Below are 23493 nucleotides of genomic sequence, written 5' to 3' on the forward strand. Positions count from 1 at the left end.
CCGAATTCTCAAATATGGCTGGGGCTTCTGCCTAATTACACACTGGAAGCAGACTTTGCCTTGTGTACATTATTCCTATATATTTAGACTCAAAGCCTCTACAGAGAGATTTTCATTAACATTCAACCTCATAATGCTTAGTTATGTGTGCATTTTTTGGAGGTCTGTAGGGCTACCACACTGATTAAACTCATGCTGCAGGTTAGCCTTGATCATAGGGCAGTTGGTAGGGATTTACAGAGTTAAAATATCTCTGTTATGACCCTTCTGAAAGATTCCCCAAGGATGCTTATCCAGGTCTGACACCTCATTCTGTCTGGCTGGTTTTACCCACAGAAATCTTCCTGGCAGTGATGTCATCTTGGTTTTTGTTTTTCAGCATGCACGGTCCAACGGGACAATGCCCACATCCCAGAGTCCTGCCAAATCTTGTAGCTGTGTGCTTAGCAGCCATTTATTCGTGTTACGAGGAATTTATCAACAGGTCAGTATGACTTCCCAGCTGCTCACTTCCAAACCCAAGGCATCAGTAAACAAGATGAGTGTGGGTCTGTGGGAGGGTGTCTTTGTTCTCACCTGCTCCTTGCTGGTGTTCTGGTCAGTCACATCTGTGTGTTTGTAGATACGTGGTTATATTTGTTATACTCAGTGATGGAAAACCTGCAAGGTGTTGAACCTTCATTCACAGATACTCACCAAAGGGAAGGATGAGACCTTGAAGAAGGGGTTGTGTGTAAATCCCTGTATATCTACAGCTTTGAACTTGAGCTGGTTTCACAGCACTGTCTCCATTATTGTGGAAAATTCAATTCCTGACTTGCTGCAAAATAGACGCTGCAGTTCTTGACACACGAGCCAGTTTCCAGTAGGCACTGAGGGTTCCCCTCTGCTATGTTTCCTGTTTGTTTATGGCTATCTGACTTTCCTCATGGTAGAGCATGGACAGGGGCTGCTTAGTGTCCAGCACAAATTCCAGACGTGAGGGCTGCAGACAAATGTCTGGGCATGTACTGTAGCCAGATACATACTTGGGCATGGATTCTGTTACGGCTTTGCACAACTTGGATGGGAGAGTTCACCTTTATACTAAACTGGCATGTCAATTAGAGTAATGAAAAGCTCAAATCTTTGTAGAATAGGGGCTGCAGAACAGTCCTATTGGAGCCTTTTAATGTTTTTAATTGATTTCAGTAATCCGATTACACAGGGGAAAGCCGTCCGGTGGGCTGGGGTGAAATACGGTGGGAAATTGCAAAAAGTCTTGGCTCCTCAGCGTTGCACTCCCTCTCCTGCTCTCTGCTGGTGTGTCTGCCTATTGAAATGATTTGTTTATTTTTCAAATTCAGTCGGGACAATTCGCCAAGCCTGAAGGAAATTCGGAATGGCTGCCAGCAGCAGTGCGACCGAAAGCCTAACCTCCCCCTCCGCCTTCTGCACACAAGTCCTGACCTGGTCTCTCAGGAGGCCACCTTGACTGAATCCCGTCTCAAACCAGTCATTGTCACTGCAAACGAGATCCACGTGGAAGTGGAGCGCAACAACACGTCAAACCAGAAGATGACAGCCAGCGTGGGCAACGACAGCGAGCCCAACCTCATCGACTGCCTGATGGTCAGCCCCACCTGCAGCACCATGAGCATCGAGCTGAGTGCCCAGGCAGACAGGATCCTGGGCTGCTATGTTGAAATACTCAAGATGCTGTGAGTAACTATTTTCGAACAGCTTTTTGAACAGTGTCATCTTAACAATGGGGGGCTTTTCCCACAGGCCTGTTGTCTTCAAACATCTGTGGGGAGCAAGCACATGGTTATAAATCTTAACTCCAGCTTGAGAGAGTCCAGCCTTTGAAAGAGACATCTGGCACTGCCAATATGTTCTAAAAATAGCATTAGGAAGATGAAAATGGAAAGCTTATTTGTACAGTGAACCTCAGGCATTTTACAGAAGACGGGATGTTGCTGCCAGTGGTTTCTGTTTTTGTTCTTGCCCACCAAAAATAAATAAAAAAATCCATTTGTCTTCTCCAGGGCTCTTGGGATTGCCTGAGACAGAGCTAGAAAAGGCAGGTCTGTTCTAGGCTCAGTGCCTGTGCAGTGATAGGCAGCAGGAGTTGTGTGAGGTTATTGTTCTTTACTTTGATGTTCTCCCTTCACGTGTTTTTAGAAGTTTTATGATTCATTCAGATTTACTTGTATTAGAATGGAGTCTCTATTTGTTGACCAGTTGCTTTGGTACAGTGAACCTGTGTTAGGAACAGGTGCTCAAATAATCTTTACAAAATGATGGCTCCAGGGTTTCCTGAGAGGCAAATACTCTGAATATCTTCAAAAGGAATATAAAGGAAAATGTTCTTCAGAAAAAGCTTGTTTTTCTCCTGGGTAAATAAATGAAATACAATAACACAAAAGGTGGGCTACAGAATAGAAGCTTGTTATAAAAGCACAGTAAAACAACATCATTAACTTTGACCAGCTCTGGCACTGAGTTGCAGTATGTCTTTGGGCAAACTGTTAAATTTCTTCACTAATTATTTTTAAACAATGTGTAAGGCTTAATGAAGTAATAGTTGATTTTTTTAGAATCCAAGATATGGTGGTTGAAATTTGGACTCCACTGTAAGCCATGAGCATGCAGCTACACTTTAGTCAAATCTGGAGGTTTGCTCTCAAGGAATTAAATTAAGTCAGACTGCCGTGATGGAGGTTTCTGTGAAGGTTTTGTCCCACATTTTCATTTTATTCAAAATACATGGTACAAATTTGCAACACAGCTCTGGCAAGCAGATCTGGCTTGCAAATGCTTAAGCACACATTCAAAACTGGAGACAGGACAGGTGAATCCAAGGTACTGTTCCCATTAGATTCTTGAGCAGGAAGCTGCTACAAAGGCTGATTTTATATTTTTTTCCCTGTGGCCTAGGGTCTTCTGCCTTTAAAAATGTGCATTAAAAAGCACAGCATCTGAGTTTGCTTCATCTGAGGGCTACTAAGTCTTCACCCACCCAGGTGCTTCATTGAACGTCGTGTATTTATTCCCATCCCCTTGGACTGTCGCTGTTTTCCATAAACACTGAACTCTCTCAGTCCTGATGCTGGCTTGGATGCTGACTCACTAAGCATTGACGGTTTTGGTTTCATCATGCAGCTGACACACACTTATAAACAAATTCACGAATGGGCATGTTCTTCCTCACAGCCTCTCCACATTTTAAACATTTGATATGCCAGGTCTCAATCCCTCTATCATTTCCTACGCAAAGAACTCTTATTTCACGCCATACCTTAAAATAATCTATTTTTTTTTATTTGTTTGGCGTCTCTTTAAAAATCAAGCTGTTCAAGAGCAGCAGTGAAAATGGGAGTCTGTTCCTGTTATGGGCATTGAAGGTGTGGAGCAGCTTTGGGGCCTTTCTTGGGTTGTATTATGGGAGTTCTGAAGGGTGAAACCCACAGGATGTGAAGGCTCAGCAGTAGCTGGTGCAGCTCTCCTCAGATTGACCTGCCAGAGCCCACACCCTGCTTGAGAAATGACAACCTGTGAGAACACAGGACAGCTTCCAAGGCAGAGCCATGGCTGTACAAATTGTAGCTCCACGGGTTAGAGTTCCCTTCCATTCCTGTTCATCCCTTGGTTTTTTTGGAAGCTGAAAGCATTAGTGCAGGACTGAGTTCTGCTGATTCTGCCACTGGCTTAGGAGATTTTAGATAATTCACTTATAGGTGCCTCATTTTCCTCATCTGTGAAATACAGTAAAGATTTTTAATGTTGTTTTTTTAAATGCTGAAACCAGCATTGTAGAAGGGCTTGTAGTTATTACAAAAATACATGCTGTTATGATGCTGATTCCTTTCATGCTCAAACTTTTCTTGAACAAAGGCTTTCTGTTGCACAAAATACTATTGCTGCACTTTGAGAATCTGAGAATATGAACAAAGAGTTGAAGAACATGCCAGTAGGAAGAAAACATTAATTATAAAACAACTGCTATCCAGGAGGTGAGCTCTCAGCAGGCAGTCACTAAAATAATGTTCTTATTAATAACAGTGGTAAGCCAAACATAAATAAGTTGCTTAGCATTGAGTTTGATTGTTCTTTTAGGTGTCTGACTCAGTATCATCATCAAAACAAGAGAGTCACCAGCAATGCTATCTTTTTTACATAATTAACTTAGGGCAGCAGGCAGTAGATCATTTAGGCAGATTTTAATTATTGAAACTCTAGCAAATAAGAATTCTCAACAGTAGCTTCAGCAGAGCACATGTTATTGTTCACCTGATTCCTACATATACTTACTTTTTGGGGAAAAAACTCACTTCTAACCTTGCTAAAAACGTTATTTAATAATCACTGTAATACCTCACTTTTTGCGCAGAAGCTAAAAGGGCACTTGGAAAGTTCATCTGTGGGGCTTTTATAGCACCCAGAACATCTTTGACCCTCTTTCTAATGTAGTTGAGTAACAAAACACAACTATTGCATGCTAAAGGAAAACAGAAAATCATGATTTTAAAGATGTTGGCAGATGACCCAAAGTCTGGGCAGATGTTAAGGCAGACAGTCTCTAGTGGAACATGATATTTTTGTCCTGCACTCAAAAGTGGATCAAACTTCTGTGTCAATATTCTCTAACACAGTCTGGACTCTGACAGTGTTACTGATGCCAGTCAGTGCCTCCTGAATCCTACAAGTCTTAAACTGGTGCATAGAAAATGCACTAAATTAATTGAAAACTTTCTGTTCATCACATTAAATTAGAGGCTCTGAGAACAGCTCAGCGTTGCCCAGCTCTTACTTGCATGTTAATGTCTCCATGACTTAGGGAACGTCTCGTACAGCCAAACTTCTGCTTGAACAGCACAACTGTGGTTAGAGGAGGTTGTGGTAGAAGGACCTTGTGTCCTCTTCCTTGGTCTGGATGACTTCAAAATCTGTGTTTCACCGGAAGGATGCCACTGGCAGCACCCAGAGTTGGGCGGGGGGACACTTAAACTCCTTTAGTGAAATCTGGATCAACAAATAGCAAACTAAACTGGCTGTGAGAACAGACCCCTCTTAGGGAAGCTGTGATGGTGTTGTATCCTAAGCTGTTACCCTTTGTCTGTGTTATTGTTTGTTTCCATGGCTGCCTGTAGTGACAAGGGTCCTTCCAGATGTCCAGACGCTTGTACCCCTCTCTGGGGCCAGTGTGACCAGGGCAGTGTCACCTCCTTTGGGCAACCTTGTGTTGCTGTTCCCTGATGCTTCCATGCCAACTGTGAGCAGTGGAGCCCGTTTCTGTTCTTAGCAGCCAGGGCAGGACCTTTCTAGGGTATTTCAATGGTGCTAAATTTTCTTTTTTTGGAAAAACCACAAGCCCAGCTCAAAAGAGGGCTGAAGGTGAAAAGGTACCTCACTGTTTTGTAGATAGCAGGTTTGTGCCTTATGTGACAGAGGGTCTTATGGGGCTTTTTCTCAGCCTGCCCTGGAGCCCCGAGCTAAACCTTGTGTCACACAATTCAGGGAGCTGGACCTAGAGCCAGGGAAAGAAGGGATCAGGAACATGATGGGGGGGCTTGGTCATCTTATTGTCTGACATCACAGGTTATCTAAAAGGTTTTTAAGCTGCTCAAGCTGCTCAGTCTGGAGAACAAGCTGCTTCCAAGTAATTGCTCTTGTCTCTTCATTGTCCTCCCAAAACTGAGGACTTGGGGCTTGTGCTCTGTCAGAGATAAGAGCAACAGCTTTCCAAACACAGGCACCCACTGGAGCTTCCCCTGCCTGCTCTGCATTCCCCAATAGGTCAGTGGCATGCTCTGAATATCCCAAGTGGATTCTCTTATGTCATGTTTATCAGGGTTGCCCTGGGCTGCTAGTATGTTTTGGATTGTTTGTGCTGCACATGACATATGGGCAGGTTTTCATTTTGGTGAAAGGTGATCCTGGGGAAGGAAAATGTATTATGTTGGCAGGCCGAGAGCGACGATGGCCCAGAGGCAAAGTCACTGCAGCAGGGGATTATTCAATTAATATGGTTGTTCTGTGTTTTGGCCAATCCCCTAGAAAACGTGTGCAGCAGCAGGTGATGGCTCTGAGGAGCTGTCACAGCCTGGCTTCCTGACCCTCAGCCCTCCACACACTTCCAGGAACCCGTAGGTCAGGCTGCGGCTTGGCTGCTGTGCTGCTCACCTAAAATTGCAAATCCTGCAAAAAAAACCAGAGCCAGGGAGTCTTTCTGCCCCTTTGCTTTTATAAGGCTAGTCCTGGGATTTGAGCTGTGTGATGAGCATGAGTGTTGAGCCCAGCACCCTTTGAAGAGCTCCAAAGGGAGTTTGTCACAGGTGCTCTCCCTGGAGCTCTGTGCTCCCTCCTCCTCCTGTTCTGGCCTCTTTGTCTGGCTCATTGCAGTGGTTGTTAACTGCAGCCAGAGATAATCCATCTCCCTTTCTTTCCCTGCTTCAAACACTTCTGTCTTGTGTTACAGCTTTGAATGGACTGGGAAAAAAAAAAGAAAGGAAAAGAAAAAAGCAACTGTCTGAAATGAAAGATGAGTGAAGATGAGATGAGCACAGACAGAAGGAAAATGTTTTTGAAAAGGGAATAGGTGGGAGGAGGAGAAACACTGTAGGCTTTTAATAAGTAGTTTAGTTTTATTCTCGTGCTATGTTTGTTTCATGTTTCCTAGCTCAGGCTGAAGGGATTACAGGCTGTGCAGATTTTGTGTTCAGGTCCGACTCATGTGACCAAATTTTATATATTTCATTGGAAATGGTTGTCTTTCTTTCTTCTCCTCCTAGGGAAGCAGGCTATGGTTTATTTTCACTGCCCTCTCACAGACCTGCTCTGCAAATGGAGGCTCCCCAGCTTCAGAAGTCAGAGTGATACTGTCCAATTCTGCTGCAGTTTCACTTGGTCTTAGTCTGTTATAAAACATCTCTTTTCTTACTCTTGCAATTTCCTTTGAAGATCAGCCATGAAAAAATTGATTGGTTCATATTATTCCTAATCACAGCTCTCCAGATTGCAAAAGAAGGAACTTCAGTAGTGTAACACTGAACTTGAGATGCCACAGGAGCTTAAGCCTCCAAGTGGGTCTCAGCTTTTAAGCTTCTGTTGGGGAAGATCTATAGGTGCTTTATCTCGTGAGATGTGAAGCACCTTTAACACCTTTGAGTTTCCTGACTCAGCCTTTTGACTTACGAGTCTCGCCTGCTCAAAAATCTCCATTTGAAATTGTTTGCATGTACCGATAAAAATGTGTCATTTTTAGAGTAAAATCATCTAGGACTTTCCAGAGGGTGTGTATATTTAAATTGAAAAAAAAAAAAAAAAGTCTGTGCTTCATTCTCACACCTAACAAACATAGTGAAACCCAGGCTGTGTGGGTCAGAGACCTCTGACAGTTCTCATGGCTGCAGCTCTAGATGTGTTGCATCAACTGTCTCCTACAGAGACCTGGTAGGTAAACAAGAGACTTTCAGCTGAACCTGAACACAGGTCAGAGTTCTGTGTCACTGGCCCTTTGTGTCTGTAGGTCAGAAACAACAAATAGTCATGTAGAGAGCCCTAATTAATCAACGCTTTGTTGAAAGAACCCACAGAGCTCATCTTAGAGATGCTGTGTCAGAGGTTTCTTTGCCTTATTTCAGTTTCTGTGACAAGCCCCATCCTCAGATGTTTCATGTTATTCACTTTACACTGACTAAGTGGAAAAACAACGCCTGTAACAAAGTCCTGCTTCATGTCTTGCTGTTCCGAGACACTAAAAAATTGATCATCTTCCTTATTTGTTCAATGTCTAAGCAGGTAAGGGACTTTTTGTCTCTGGAAAGAACCTTAGGAATGGGTGATCACAAAGCCCTCTCCCTGCAACTGACTCACACTTACTTTAGATTTGTTTAACCCTTGTCCCCGAGTTGCTCCTAATTTAGACCCAAGAACAGAATTTTTGATGGAGGAGAAAATGAGGCTCACTGGCTTCTAGTGCAACTGGCACGGGCACGAGGTTTTCTTCTGTTTTTTAATATGTTACACTACTTTCAGATCACAGTGGGTTGGTTACTTCATGAGATATTATACGTTTTTGTAACCTGAACTCATAGTGCTCTTGGGCAAGTAATAACTGCTTCCCTGGTTGATTTTTACATCATGATCCTCCCTTCAAGTAAAATTTTTCTGCATGTTGCTTCTTAAGAATCCCCTGCTCATGCGTGTACATTTTCTTTGTGTCCATGAACACGTCTTTGTGGACTGTCCATATGAGGTGTGTTACTAGTTTATGGAAATTTCTGGGTTATGTGGTTCAAAAGATGGATGAGACTTTTGGAAATGCATCCATCTTCAATTTCTCTGGGCTAGAACTTTCTCTTTGCAAAATTGCATTCTTTTGGAATGGTTCCTGTGCATATGTTGTCTGTCTCTAATGCTATCAGTAGATACTGTCCATTTGAGAACATTACACTTCGTTCCTTCCTAAAGACACACCATATTTTTGTGCCAAGTTTCCAGTAAGCTGCAGCCAATAAGCTGGTTTTTAACACTGAAATCTGAAAGGTAGCAGCAGTAAGAGGAGGTGGTAGGCTCTTGAACATCCCAAGGTGTTCCACCCCATATGAGATTTACTTCTGTGTGTACTCATGGCTACTAATGGGAGTGAGAGTGGCCTGCCTGGCAGTGCCAAGAGCTGGGCCTTGACTGTGGATTCTGTGCCCTGTTTTGGTGCTGACTTGCCAAATTCTCTTACTTTCTGTGTCCTTCACTTCATCCATCATACAATGATTGTGCCCTTTGTGCAGTGCCTTGGTTCAGCAGTTCATCAGTGCTAATGAGCCACTAGATGTTTGAGATCATTGGAAGGGTAGGGGTGGCAGTGTGCAAGTGCTGTTCCTACATGAGGAGCCTTCCCCAGGTGTGGTCAAGCAGCTGGAATTTGGCAACAGGTTGGGATGACGTGCTGCCAGATTAGTTTGCCTTGACCAGTGCATGCTGTAAAGCAAAATATACTTTATATCCTGGTTCACATGAACATCCCCTTGTGGATGGCTCCTTGTAGGACTGTTCTGTGTGTTGAGAGCAGAGATGAAAACCAGGTGCATCAGCTGAGAGCTGATGTGGTGCTGACACAGCAGAGAGGAGGTGCTTCTTATTGGGTGCACTGGGCTGAGCTCTCTGCTGGGGTTGTCCTCATTTGTCCTCTTCCACTCAATAATTCTGACAGTGCTTCCTTCTGTAGTCTCTCACCTCTTAAGCCAAAGACTTTGTACTGTTTGAATTGACCCATTCCTTTCTGCCAAGGTTAGAAATGGATTGAGGGGTATCTTTGTTTTTACAAATGGGTTTATGTCTTATAGCAAATAAAAATTCCAATTACATGCAGAGCAGAGCTGTAAATAGCAATGGCCTGGTAATTGCTGTACCAACTTAGATGAAAGTATTACTTAGTGATTAAATGTCAACAGGTTTCATAAACAGCAAATGTCTTTAAGTTGACATAAAGAAGGCCTCTCCGGAGGTCACTGTAAATACCAGATTTATTGTGCCTCAGTGGAGAATGTGCTGCAAATGGAAAGGGAAATGTCACTGTAGATCTTTAGAGTGTTTCAGTAAAACAGAAAGGTTGTTAGTGCCTGCAGTAAAAAGCTTTTAACTCCTTGAACTAACTGTTGTCAAACCATATTTAAAACCTGGTAACCTATTAATAAAACGTTTATTTTTCAGGTCAGACTATGATGACTGGAGACCAGCCCTGGCCAGCTTGCTTCAGCCTATCCCATTTCCCAAGGAGTGAGTTTGCACTGGCTTAATATTTACTGGATTATTCTTGTTACTGTTGTTTTATGGTGAAATAGAACATCCAGTAAAAACTGACTGTGATAGGAGCTTTGTGCCTCTAGTATTGCTTTAGAAACTAGAGCTGGTTTTGGCTGATGCAGAGGGACGTGAAGACCTCCCCGTCTTCAACTTCCTTCCCCATTTCTCTAAGACGATCCTGAATAGAAATATGGTTAACTAGAGACAGGCAGACAGGAAAGGAAGGAAAGCTGGTGAGGAGGAGAGCAAAGCGAGAGATTTAGTGGAGGAGGATGCTTTACTGGCGTCACAGAGACTCACATCATTTGTATTTTGCGTTAAATGAAGAAGTTACCCTACGGATCAGCCAGGCTCCCTCGGAAACCTATTAATGAGCAGTAGTGTTCATGAAATGCAGACCTCCACGGACAAAAATTACAACCCGTAATTGTACAATTTGCTGGCTTATCACATCCCCTAATGACCTGGTGTCTTGAATCAGAGAGGTCTAATCCTCCATGCCAGGTTACCTGGGCTACAGTGAGAGCTTGGAGATAGGCAACAGAGACAGCATTACCTAAGTCCCATGTGAGTCCTGGGGGAGATGTAAACCATACCGTGATGCAAGGCACTGCACAAAATCACCATTAATTGCTTTACTGATGTTAATTAGCTGTGACCATACCCTAATTGCACTGCAATTAAAGAATTCACCTGGCTCTTGGAGGTAGCCAAAACTCTGTTTGTAATTATATAACTATATTGTAAGTCTTTTGCTCCCTTTCTTCTGACCCAAAGCTCCCATTGACGTTACTCAGAGCCTTGTCTAAGACAGACTCAGGAAAAGCTAGAAGATTTGTTCCAAGTAATTTTTTTCCCCCCCTAGGTTGATGAAAGAGGCTTTATCTGATTTTTTTTAAAAGATTTTTTTTTTTTGTCTTGTATGCTGCAGTTGCTTAGCAAATCCTTTTATTATCTGGAAAGAACTGAAAAGTGGTTGTTTGGTTTTTGGGGCTTTTTTTCCCTCCCTTCTCCCAGATCCTCATACTCTTCTGTTTTCTGTTTTAAATTTCAGGGCTCTTGCACATGAGAAATTCACAAAGTAAGTCCGTGGGGCTTGTTTGTTGTACTGAAGGGGGCAAATTACTTAAAATACTCGTACTGGTCAATAATAGCAATGATGCATTATTCAGTATTGTGTCTGTAATGTTTTTTATGTGTGAGGGGCTGTAAGCATGTTCAGTTAGCAATAAGAAGCTTTCTTTGTAATTTACTGTGCTAGCAGGAGTTTAAAAACTAAAGCCACTGGGTGCTGATAGAATTTACAAATGAGTTTGTCAGTGCACATCTCTGAAACCTTTTCTGGCCTATTGTGAATAGACACTGTCCTTGGTAATCACTTTTTAGACGTCATATTTCCTTCCTGCGGAAGGAGTTCAACTTGTTTCTCTCTGAAGTGCATGAATATATACCGTTTAAAGTGTAAATCAAGCGAAATATGACACTTGTGTGAATGCTGCAACCAGCCACTGCTTATTCTTGTCCTTCTTACTCTTTTTTTTTTTTCAGAGAGCTGAAATATGTGATTCAGAGATTTGCAGAAGACCCGAGGCAAGAAGTGAGTTTGTTGGCAGTTTAAACAGAGTATTAATTGGAGGGATTGCAAGTGTACTTGTTCAGATCTCTGCTTAAGTAGTTTGTTTCAAAACATGGTGTGGTTTTGCTCTACTTAAGTCTCTTAAGGAGTAATGACCACTCAGGACATCCACTGTTAAGGGTTTCTGGCCTTATGTGTTGTCACCTCCTGTCTGGCATCAGTTGATGTCCTTGTTCTGCAGTGTCCTGTAGCCAGAAAGATTTTCCCACTCTCTGGAATCTCTCAGAGCTTTTCATCTTTCGTACAAAAAAAGTGAAGCAGAGTCCCTGGATCCATACAGCCTACAAAATGACAGGTTCCATTTAGCTGTGTTTCAGCCACGCTGTGTGCAAATAACCCTAATTCTTGTGAACTGGCAGGAGAAAGGGGGTGGGAGGTGTGTTACTGGAGTGAGTGTGTCCTCGTGGCTGCTGCTTCATAGCTGCACTTGTAGCTTGTTCAACATCATCAGCTTTGGCTGAGTCAGAGGGAACCTCTCATCCACAATAATCCTTGCTTTTGACATAAAGGAAACAAAGCTCCCTCAAACTGTGGGTGAGGCTGTATCATCATCATTGCCCAGAACTCCTGGTTTTCATGATTTTACCCCTTGTGAGCAGTAGTTACCATTGTCAGATAAAACCTTCTTGTCCTGGAACGGCACCAGAATTTCATCTGTCACTCGTGTTGCATCCCTAAAGGAAAGAGCATAGACTTCACCTCCCCCAGCACAGACCTCAAAAATTGAAATGGAACATCTGTGTCTTCAAGGGTAGAAAAAAAAAAAGGAAAAAAAAAAAGCTTAATTATGACTCTTCTATTAAACTGTGGGACTAAATATAGTAATCTCTACAGTGAGACAAATTTAGACTAATGGTTGCTCACTGGTGCCAGTTCTTCAGTGCAACTTCTGTGTTACGTATCCCTGTTGAGTTTTCCCTGTGGACTTCCTTCACCCTGACTCTGGTCAAATTTTATTAGAGCAGGAGTAATAAGAATTTTTAATGATTGGAATGAGCAAACCATCAGCCTCTGCATTTGGTATGCAGCTCACATCAGATGTGTAGACACATATGCTGGGAGGACGTGGGGAAATGGCAGAAGCTCAGAAGTTTGTGGGGGGGTTTTTGTTTTTGTTTTTTTTTTTTTTTGGTGGTGGTTTTTTTCCCAAGTGGAAGGAGCTGTTCTAAATTAGAGCCATTTTGTGTTTGATTTGTGTAAAGGGAATGAAAAAGGCCAAGCATTTAGTGATGATACAGCTTCCCTCCTTGTTTATACTGAAAAATGGGTTCTGTGAGTGGAGACCGGCCTGCAGCTCTGTAGGTTGGGATATTAACCACAAAATTTTCAGCAGTCCCTGGTTTTGCAGTTACCTCTTTCAGCCCAACGTGGAAAATGCTGGTGATTATTGGCAGGAATTTTAACCTTCCCAATGTCTTCACTTTTTGGCAGGTCCACTCCTGTTTGCTGAGTGTGCGGGCTGGCAAAGATGGCTGGTTCCAGCTCTACAGCCCTGGAGGGGTGGCCTGTGATGATGATGGAGAACTGTTTGCCAGTATGGTACGTGTCTGCAATAATGTGAGTTTAGAAACCTCCTTTCAGTAAGTAGTTAATGCCTACTTGGCAGTAACAAGATTTATTTGTCTTTGTAAAAAAAAAAAAATAAAAAATTATCAAAATCATGGTTCTGTAAACCATGAGCATTCACCAGGAAATCTGGATCTTTCTATCACCACATCCATTGACCTCCCTTGCAGTCACAGTTTGTTGAGCATGTCATTCTTCTCCTTTTGGACCTTGGCATGTTTTCTCACTGATAGTGTAATGCATAAGCCATGCCTGTGCATATGTATGTATTTTTGTATTGATAAACATGTGTGTTTGTGTGTCTGTATAAAAAACTCTCTTGGGGAACATGGAATGCTGGGAGACAGGGGAGACAGGCTGTTCTGTACATGCAAATCTATAGTTTTCATATATAGGCTACCCTGGAATTTAAAAGCAGTAACATTGACTTAACCAAAAAGATGGATAGATAGACAGACAAAAAAGATGTATCAGTGACTCTGCTCAATTACATTGGTGTGGGGAGGTGTAATTAGAAACCAGTATTCCATTTCCAGCAGTTATTTCTTTTGTGACTCTGAGAAGGACTAGACAGAAAATAACAGGTTTTAATCAGTGATGTGATTTAAGCACTGTCTTCCTGTGCAACCTGGGTCAAGTCACGTAGGTCTCACTCTGTATTAATTCTCCATATAGCAAGGAAGATGGAAATGATATTACTGCCTTTCCCTGGTAAGGGGAAAAACATTTGGTGCAGTTGGCTGTTGGGTACACAGTGAAGTGACTTTCAGGGAGAGCTACACTTCTGTACATCTCCCACATGCTGCACATTTTGGGACATAAAGTACATGCATGTCTGTCTGTACTCTTAAATTCAGATGGATCAGATACCTTTGAAACAGATAATGAACAAAGACTGTTCACAAAAGGTTTCATCCCTCTTCACTGTTTATATGTCTTTTATCTTTTGAAAGGAAAATTTCTTCAGAACTGTATAATTTCTCCTGAGAGCTGGTTCGGTTCAAGAAATTTATGAGCATCAGGAGATGGTGTGCATGAGAAAGCACAATGCTAACACACATTAATATGCAGTACACTGTGCCCTTTGCAAGGATGTTGATAAATACTTAAAGAGCTGCTAACGACTAACCATAAGTTTGAAAAACATCCTGTTCTGAGATGCACCCGATGTTACATTAGTGTGAGTGTCAGTATTTTCTGTCGCTCAAGAAAACCTCTGAAAAAGCTTAACGAAAACTGCATGAACTGAAATCCATTTTGGCTTGAAGATTAATGTTTGTAAAGGCCACCTGAGCTGATGGATGCTTCAGAAAAAAAGATTTTCTGTATCTCTGAAGACCCTGCTGGTAATGAAGCCATGAGGCAGCACAATTGTGTGGTAGCACATGATTCACATAGAATTGACCTCATCATGGCATGGTTGTGATACTTTCAGCAGTACTGAACATAGCCCAGGCAATGCCATGAACCAGGGGGACCACAGAACGAATTTATAGGGTCACTGTAGAGTGGTGCTGATGCTGAGTCTGCATAATGGAGCTCTTCCTGCCCAGGCCATTGGAAAATACTAATTCTCACACAGTGCTCTCCAGCAAATGGGGAATCAGCCATCTGGGCTATGAAATAAGACTCAGCTAGGAACCCAAAATTCTTTACATCTAATTTCTAGGGCTTTTAAATGGGGACTAATATGGCCAACCTCTTTTGTGAGAAGAGACTTTAATTTGATTTGTACAAGTGGCTTTGCATTTCTGCCAGAGGTGTTACTGTGTGATGTCACGTGATACTTTCTGGAGCTCGGAGAGAGTCTGCAGGACACCTTTGTTAACTAGTGGACTCGAAGGAGTCTTACTCAGGGGATGTTCTTGGCATTGCTTTCCTTTTGGGGAAAACTGAGCAAAAGAGAAAACAAGATAATGACTCAAGCACATGAAAGCACATGAAGTCATCTCTGACTTCGGGCTCAGGACTGCTGGATTTTCTTAAAGCAGTCCTTCCTTCCCCAGTCAGCTCCTGTCTGTTCATCTTGCACAGGTGATTTTATCCATCACTACCCCTTAACCAAGGCCAGCAGATTGCCAGCACCACTGCCTTTTACCCAGACACTAAACCCTTGCTCACAAGCTGGCATTTCCAGGGAAACCGAACCACAAACAGATGCGAAAGCAAAATCTCCGGTGGTTCCCCTGGGGCTGGTTCATCATGTTACTGGGAATGGGGGCAATTGCACAGCTGCTCTGGTGTTTCCTGGGAAGCCTATATCAGGCCTGTGGGCTGTCAGCTGAGCTCCCTTGTGGAGAAAAACTTCCCACTCCCTCAGATCTCACTAGGCATCACCTTCTTCAGAAAGTCACTTCCGTTCAGCACTAAGGCTGTTGAGAGTCTGCAATTGTAATGAAGGCCTCTGTTCCTTTTGGTTTGCTGCAAATACTTAATGTTTTTTGACTGCATAACAATGTCCCTTCAGAGGTATATGTGTTTTTTGAGCTTGCACCCCTAATTTTACCTCTGTTTCTCAAATAGGTTCATATTTTAATGGGATCCTGCTATAAAACAAAGAAGTTCCTGCTTTCACTGGCTGAAAATAAATTAGGACCTTGCATGCTACTGGCTTTGAGGGGTAACCAGACGATGGTAGAGGTAAGCCCTAAACATTTGTGGTCATACAGGTTTATGAGCAGTGTTCAGATTTGGCCTCACACTGCCTTTCCCAGCAGAGTTGGGGTTTGTGCTGTCAAACCACCAGCATTTTGCAGTTGTGTTTCTCACAATTAAGTGGAACAGAATATTGTTGTTCTGCAGACATGAATGTGAATTACATGAAATTTTGTTGCAAGAATTTTTGGAGAAAGAAATTGTTTGCTGTAATGCAGTCGGAGAGGTTAAGATGGGAAATAAATGGCTATGATGGTATTGGCTGTGGTGAGGGGTCAGAATTCACAACCACGAGGCTTTTCCATGACAAAATGCTTGATACTTGTCTTACCACCTGCAAAATGAGCAGTGCACAGGAAGTACATTTACAAAACCTTATTTGCTTACATCAATATGCATTTTTTGTGCTTATGATTGGTCATTATTTTTGCACTAATAGTTTATATGTATTTTTGGGGGTTTCTTAAGAGAAGTTTCTTGATAAATGTCATATTTTAAGTGGAAGTAGAGGGTGGATAAATAGGTGGAAGGCGTTACAAATTTTCATTGGCTTAGATCTGTCCATGCTAATTCAATCCAGTAAATTAAGGAGAATGCTGCATGCATTTGAATATGATATTGCTGCATTTTTTTTTCATTAAAAATAATTGAAATTATGGAGGGACTAAGAGATTTGCATTTTAATTGCAATGACATGATACATAACTGAAAAGGAAAGGCAGCATGGAGGGGCAGCTTGTGTCCTAAGTCTGGAATCAGCCTCTGAGGTCTGACTTGTTCCTGGCAGCCCCTTTCCCAGAAGTGAGTCAGGTGTGTTCCCAATGAGCTGGAGAGTGTCCTGGCCCCAGCAGTGAGCTTCCACCATCATCCTCTCTCAGAGCCTCTCAGGCTTTTCCCATCCTGCCTCATGGACTGGATGCACCTCACACATGTTCTGCTTGCACAGAAACCTCAGCACTTAGGGACAGAAAATCCGGCACTTCAGGAGCTGCTTGGCTCTGCTACTGGAGTGTAATGTCCCAGCTCTGCCAATCCACAGCCTATCCAGTGTACCTGGGAAATACTGGATCGATTGTACCTGTTCTGAAGAGAGCTGTGGCATGGAGCCATCTTCCGGGTCTGAGGCAAAGTAATTGCACCTCTCAGTCAGAAGGAATGAGCATTAATGGAAGATAGGATGGACAGGCTGACTTTTAGAGATTACACTTCATTCTTTATGAACAAAAAATTGGTTTCTTGTCTTGGAAGGTCAGTAAGTGTTGCTACAATCCTCTAATCTAGCCTACATAATGCATGCTCTGAAAACTTACCCAGGAATTTAAACTGCCATGCCCAGTGTAGTTAAGATATTTGAAAGATATGGAATGTAAGCCCTGCAGTGGTCACTCTTCTTCTGTTCTGCTTTGCTAGATTTTGTGTTTGATGCTGGAATACAACATCATTGATAACAACGACACCCAGCTCCAGATCATCTCCACCCTGGAAAGCACAGACGTGGGAAAGAGAATGTATGAACAGCTGTGTGAGAGGCAGAGGGAGCTGAAGGAGCTGGTATGTCCCCTGCACACAGTATTACCATAGCACGGTGGGGTCTGTGCCCTGCAGAAATGGAGCTTCAAAAGAAGGACAAGCAGGGTGTGAAATTCCCAGTTAACAACAGGATGGGAGCAGTGCTAGGAGGATTTTACTGTGAATATGTATACTGTGTGGTATTTAGTGATGTGACTAATCCCATACTATGTTTATGAATGATATTCAATAACCTGCTTAGGATCTGTGTGAAAGAATAAAGGTGAAACCCTGCTGTCTCAAGATCTTACAAGTCAGCTTGTCAAATTCTGCCACCTTTTGACATATGAGTAGCAAATATTTCTAATGCTGGCCAGCATTTCTGAATGCTCTGACATTCGCAGCAGTTCACTGAGGTGGTCTTTAGGTCTAGTTCTCAGACCTAGAGCCTATAGAAAAAATTTTTTTCCTGGTTTTAAAGACAGGATCTACAGATTGAAACCAGATCTGCTCTCATTAGCACTTTTTTACCTATGCAAACATAGCCCTGCACAACCTTCCTCTTCCTTCTTTCACATTTATATTTGTCTTTAACCTCTGCTCCCAGCCTGAAAAGTAGATGCTTTTTTTGAAGTCAAACAAACGATTTTATCAGCTGCACAGTCTCAACCCCTTTGCTCTCCTAGTCCAGCATTTTATAGCTGTTTATAGCTTCTTCCTTTAAAGTGAAAGTAGCTAAATACTGGCAGGCTGGAGCAGGGAAATGGCATGAGAAGACCCACTTAGCTGTGGTTAGTGGGTGTCCCCTGGGTAGCAACAGGCACACTCAGAAAAAAAATCTGTCAGTGCAGAAAAAGCAGGGATGAGGTGGCAGGAAGCTTTGAAATCAGAGCAGGGTTTGTTCTAGTGAAGAGCTTGCTGTACTTCCGTGGGTCTGAAATGTAGAATGGCAACTTGTTTGACCAAAATATCTTCTCTTTTACAGCAAAGAAAAGGTGGCCCCACAAGGTTAACGCTGCCATCCAAGTCCACGGTAAGTTAATCATGTCAATAGAAAAACAAGCTTTGTCTTTCCATATTTAAACTCTTGATTTATGTTTGCCATGTGGCACAGTGGTTTGGGGCAGTTGAGTAGGGAGCCATTCCGCTTGCTCTGTCAACACAACTGGAGTTTACACAAGTAAGGGCACATTTCTCCTCTTGGGCCTGTGCAGCAGTTTCCAACCCCAGCACAAGCATCAGACTGTCAGGTTTATACTGCTGTGCAGATTTGGAATGGTAGATTTGGAGACAGAATTTTGCGTTAAAAAGGCAGCAGTTCTGGATCTCAGACATGGAAGTCTCAAAAGAGATCCAGCACTGTTGCAGTTAAGCCTGGTGAAAACCCAGATTGACTTCACTGAGGCCAGGTAACAGTCCTGAACACAGTTGGGATCTGGACCTTGTGGTTAAATCTTCATGAAGTTTAAAGACCCAGCTTCAGCATTTGTCCCGGCACTGAAGCCTTCATGTCTCATAAGGATACACACGCAAAGAACATTTTTGTCCTAATGTTTGGACAAATTTTTCCCAGGGTGTGTGAAGCAACGCTGCCACAAGAGCCCAGCTGCTTGCCAAACAAACAGAAACTTCTCTGTGTGGTTCTCTGTTACTGTAAACAAGTGGAGTAATTGTGCAACTCCTGCTGGTTACCAGTATCGGTGACACGGACGGTTACGGGCTGGGGAATCCATGATCTTGATTATCAATCCGTTGCCTCCTTTCAGGATGCAGACCTGGCCCGCTTGCTAAGCTCGGGATCTTTTGGGAATCTGGAAAACCTCAGCCTGGCCTTCACCAACGTGACGAGTGCTTGTGCTGAGCACCTCATTAAACTGCCTTCGCTCAAGCAGCTGAACCTGTGGTCGACTCAGGTAAGTGCTTTGCAGTCTGAGACTCAGAGCAGGAACCAGCGCTGACTAATTCTGAAATTTCACATTACGTCAGCACAGGAAGAGTGTGTGAAGAGGCTTGCTTAGATGACTTTGTCCTCATGCTATTTTTATGAGGCCTTCCTGTGGCCTTGCCTATCTGGGTGGCTGATTTTGCCTTTTTTTTTTTCCTAATTTAATTTTTATATTTTATTTTATTTTTAATGATAGAAGGGTTGCTGCTGTCTTGAGTTGAATGGTCCAGTTGGGCATTGTTGCTGCTGTGTACTGTACCTGTGCTGTTCATCTGAGAAGTACTTATGTTTTCATGCATTTAGGACAAAAACATGATGCTGTGCATCTCATCTGGTCAAGCAAAGCACAGAGTCTGTGCAGTTTAGGCAGTGAATTGCTTTGAATGCTGATCAACCTGACAGCAACAAAAAGAAACTCAAAGAATGAATAAGTAGAAGGAAAATGTTATTTTGTAAGCAAAAAGAGACCAAGTTAACTGAATAAATTATTCAACTGTTAATCAAAATAAGTTTTAAAATTAAATTTTTCTTCTATGTTTTGCCCCTGCTTTTGGTCTCTGAGGTTCTGCACCGAATAGGTTTTCCCCATTTTCTGTTAGCAACTATTTGTAGTGTTCCTTGAAAATATGATTATTCTCAGTGCAACTACAAAAACCAGCATTTTTTTAACCCAAATGTCACGTAAATATTTGTTTTGTGTTCCTAACTACTTTCTATCCCAGAAATTTCCTTTTTTTTTGTATGGGGAGTACAAACTAGAAACTGATTCCATGCTTTTTTTTAAGACTCTTTTTTTAGTCTCCTTCAGATTTGTCTTAACAATTTGACTTTTGGATTTGAAAATTTTGATGCTTCTTGCTCAAAATGAGTTTGATTTCACTGGACAAAGATTTTATATGTGTGTGTGGGTTTATTAAAAAAGAAAAAAAAGGGTTTAGATTCCATTTTATTTTGCGATATCCTGGTTTCCATTAATCTTAGAATTTAGAAACAGCAGAAACCAAGTGGGTCAATAGAACAATTACCAATCAATAGTACATTGTTCTTGAGACCAAAATAGCTAATTAATACCACTTGCATTGCGCTTTTTCTGTGTAATGTGGTTGGGAACTGGCTGAGGCTGCCGCAACCATCATGTATAGCCTGGGTGGGAGCCCGCTTGTACAAAGTCCGGGCTTCAAAGGCACCATTCTAATTAAGTGATGGGCTGTGGTTAAGTGTGCACAAGTCACTTAATTTCTCTGTTCCCCGCCCGCAAAACAGGGATAAAACTACTTGCTTTCCCTCCTGTCATTGGCGATTGTGGTGAACGAGCAGAGCGTGGCTTTGAGGGCTCGTCTGCAAACACCGTTTCCACGTGCCCTGTTTGCACTGAGGGCCCTGCACAAGGTGTTGGTGCATTGTTTGAAACACAACTCTGCTTGTGCCCCACAGTTTGGAGACGCGGGGCTGCGGCTCCTGTCCGAGCACCTCACGATGCTGCAGGTGCTCAACCTGTGCGAGACACCGGTGACGGACGCGGGGCTGCTGGCGCTGAGCTGTGAGTGACCACAGCGGGCTGTGTGGGAAGGTCCTGTGGGTTCTGAGGGATTCATGCGGGTTCACACAGAAGGCTGAACTTTTGGCTGCCACAGCGATGCTTCCGTAGGGATTTTAGGACAGGCCTTGGTTGTGGTTGGGTTTGAACTTCCCTCGCTCCAGCCCACACATGCGGCTGTTCAGGTGTGGGCAGGGGAAGTGGGATGGTGACCTGAGCCTGATGGCACTTGGTGGCCTCGTGTGGGCTTTGTTAGCCTGGACCATACTCTGGCTCTTGCCTCTGCCTTTACTGATGTCACCTGTCTCCATCTCATATGGTGACCTGTTGCCCTGGGACCTCCCAGCTTTCTTCCCTCACCCTCCCATGGGCACCCCCTCTGGGTGGGACCTGACCTTGTGGTGCAGGAGGGGAAGATTGCAAAGCCATGTGGCAACTTATCAGTCAGTTTAGCAACTGTGCACAGCAGGTTCCGTACTCTTTCTGGCATTTTTTGTTCCTTCTTTTCTGGGGAGGTCAAACTCTCCCTATTCTTAGGTTAAACCCAGCAAGGCACAGGGAGGCATTCAGGATTCCCTGAGCGCTGAAACCTGCTCGATGTGCCAGAATGAAACCCTCTCCTGCATCCAGCAGTGTATTATAAACCTTGCTGTTGGGTTTACAGGGCTTGGTTTTTCATAGGCTTGATCCTACGCAGACGTGCCAGACAGGCCAGTAGTTTTGGCTCATCTTAGGAAACTATTCTGCTAAGAACTGGAGCCTAAAATGGGTATGAGGGGAGGAGAGGGAGCACTGCTAGATCAGCATGGCCCCTGTGAGCACCACGCAGAGCACTGAGAACGGGCACTGTTCAGAATAATGTGCAGGAAAGTGATTACGAGAAGTTGACTGAACTCCTTTGAAGTCAGTGGACTTAAGCATATGCTTAATGGCCTGTCCTAAATAGGGACTTTTTCCTGGATGAGGGCCCAAACAGCTGTTTATCCATTTGTACTTCTATATTTTACACTATTCAGTGTTTTCCTGAGAGTGCTCACATACATCTTGTTTATGCTTTGGCCTACTGTAAGTTGATTATTTTAAGAAAGTGCAGAATGATCATAAATAACTGCCTGTTTTCTCTTTTAGCCATGAAGAGCCTGTGTAGTTTAAATATGAACAGCACCAAACTTTCAGCAGATACCTATGAAGATCTCAAGGTATTTGTGAATTGCATCCACTAAAGATGAGAAGTAGATTGAGCACATGCATGGTGGTGATACCTAGTGCAGAGAGAACTGGCCCCGTGGAGTGGGTGGAAAGTTATCCAAAGAGGGTGAAGTGGATTATTTTGGGGAGAAAATGGCTGAAAACAGCATTGGGAGGTTGCTGGCTTTGATGGACCCAGAAAACATTTAGTATGCTGAATGGAGAAGTACGAGATAGAATCAGAAACTGAATCTTTTCACCAATGCTCTCAACAGTAAAGGTTTTGTCAGTAAAAGTTTCATAAATAGGAGCATATTGATGTTTCTGATGAAGGACACAGAAACAGGTAAAATCTAGTGCACACCATGTCCTGTAGTGTTAACAGGACCAGAAGCAACGTGGCTGAACAGTGTTACAGAGCTTTGTTTTGGAATGCAAAGGGAGAATTAAAATCATTGAGTAGGGTGCAGGTTTATCTTGGCACCTCTAGGACTGGAGTGGGCTTTAAGCAGAAATGCCTGCACAAATGCCCAGTTCCCAAATGTGACATGTAAGATGTCTGGTGTTGCTGTGAATTCACAACGTTTTGTCAAAATGGTGTAAAGAACTCGAATGTAGCTGTGGGAGGGGAACGGCCCCAGGTGGTTTCAGACAAAACCTGCCTGAGATACGTCAGCTTTCATGACTTCATGTGGACTTTGCCTTCACTCTGGTGTTGTGTGAGTAGCATCTCCCAAAATCTTACCTTAGAAACCCAAACACTCAAGATGAAACTTGGCATTAGGTTGTCTTCTATGTTGAAACCTTGGATTGGGCCAGGTTTGCTCAAAAGGTCACAATCTTGGGTTGAGTTTCTAACTTGAGGCAAGCCCTGAAACTGCTCTGCTTTCAAAATCCACTGCAAATGTCTCTCTTTGGTTCTGCCTGTAGAGCCAGGGCTCCCCCAGGGACTCAGTTGCAATCCTGCTAGCATGGATTTTTCAAGATCAAGTTTTCAAACTTGTGTCACAATTGTATATGCAAAGAAGTCCTCCTTGGAATCAACAGCTGGCTTGCAGATGGGTTCACACAATGGAGCTTGTATCAGGCCCCAGGCATTTACAGACAATCAAGGTCAATGCTGATTTTGGCCCAGGGCTCTGAAATCACATCTATTGAAAGGCTCTCCCAGTCCCACCCTGCTTTTGAGCCCCTTTGCCACTAACTTCTTGCTGAAACTCATATTTTCCTAACCAGTTCCCTCTGCTCTGGTATTGCATTAACAGTCCTTAGCAGCAACACAAGAAAGTGCCTTGCCAGGGCAAACAGCAAAACTGGCTGTGAGCAGGGTCCCGATGGCTGCAGAGAATTCAAAAAGCTGAGAAAACACGCAGGCGTCACTTTTTCCCCTTTCACCTCTTCCACTGAGATTTATCTTGGTGGCCATTTTTTAGTGCTCTGTTCAAGGGAGGGTAATAGTTTCTCTCCCTGGGGCACATGGTTGTAGGTCTTTTGAGAACAGCTCAGACTTCAAAGAATGTATTTTAGATACAAATCTTTCCTTCTTCTCCCCTTGGTCTGCGAGAGCATTTGGGGCACAAGCCAGTGATGACATTTCCTCTCGGCTCCATCCCCCACCCCACTAAACACACTTGCACACACACAGACACCCACATATGTACCAGGCAGGCT

General features: G+C 43.2%; 1 protein-coding gene across 1 annotated transcript in view; it reads left to right on the plus strand.

Annotated features, from left to right (window-relative positions):
* The window catches only part of CMIP (c-Maf inducing protein), a 133213-nt gene that overhangs the window by 107077 nt on the left and 2643 nt on the right, over positions 1 to 23493 (plus strand). The window contains exons 9-20 of the mRNA XM_032701189.1: positions 380 to 484; positions 1347 to 1700; positions 9694 to 9759; positions 10841 to 10867; positions 11335 to 11383; positions 12854 to 12961; positions 15512 to 15628; positions 17054 to 17194; positions 18138 to 18185; positions 18919 to 19065; positions 20532 to 20637; positions 21763 to 21833. Of these exons, the coding sequence (XP_032557080.1) occupies positions 380 to 484; positions 1347 to 1700; positions 9694 to 9759; positions 10841 to 10867; positions 11335 to 11383; positions 12854 to 12961; positions 15512 to 15628; positions 17054 to 17194; positions 18138 to 18185; positions 18919 to 19065; positions 20532 to 20637; positions 21763 to 21833 (1339 nt within the window). The remainder of the gene's footprint in view (positions 1 to 379; positions 485 to 1346; positions 1701 to 9693; positions 9760 to 10840; positions 10868 to 11334; positions 11384 to 12853; positions 12962 to 15511; positions 15629 to 17053; positions 17195 to 18137; positions 18186 to 18918; positions 19066 to 20531; positions 20638 to 21762; positions 21834 to 23493) is intronic.

This window comes from Chiroxiphia lanceolata, chromosome 13 (assembly GCF_009829145.1).
Source record: "Chiroxiphia lanceolata isolate bChiLan1 chromosome 13, bChiLan1.pri, whole genome shotgun sequence".
In the NCBI taxonomy this organism is placed as follows: Eukaryota; Metazoa; Chordata; class Aves; order Passeriformes; family Pipridae; genus Chiroxiphia; species Chiroxiphia lanceolata.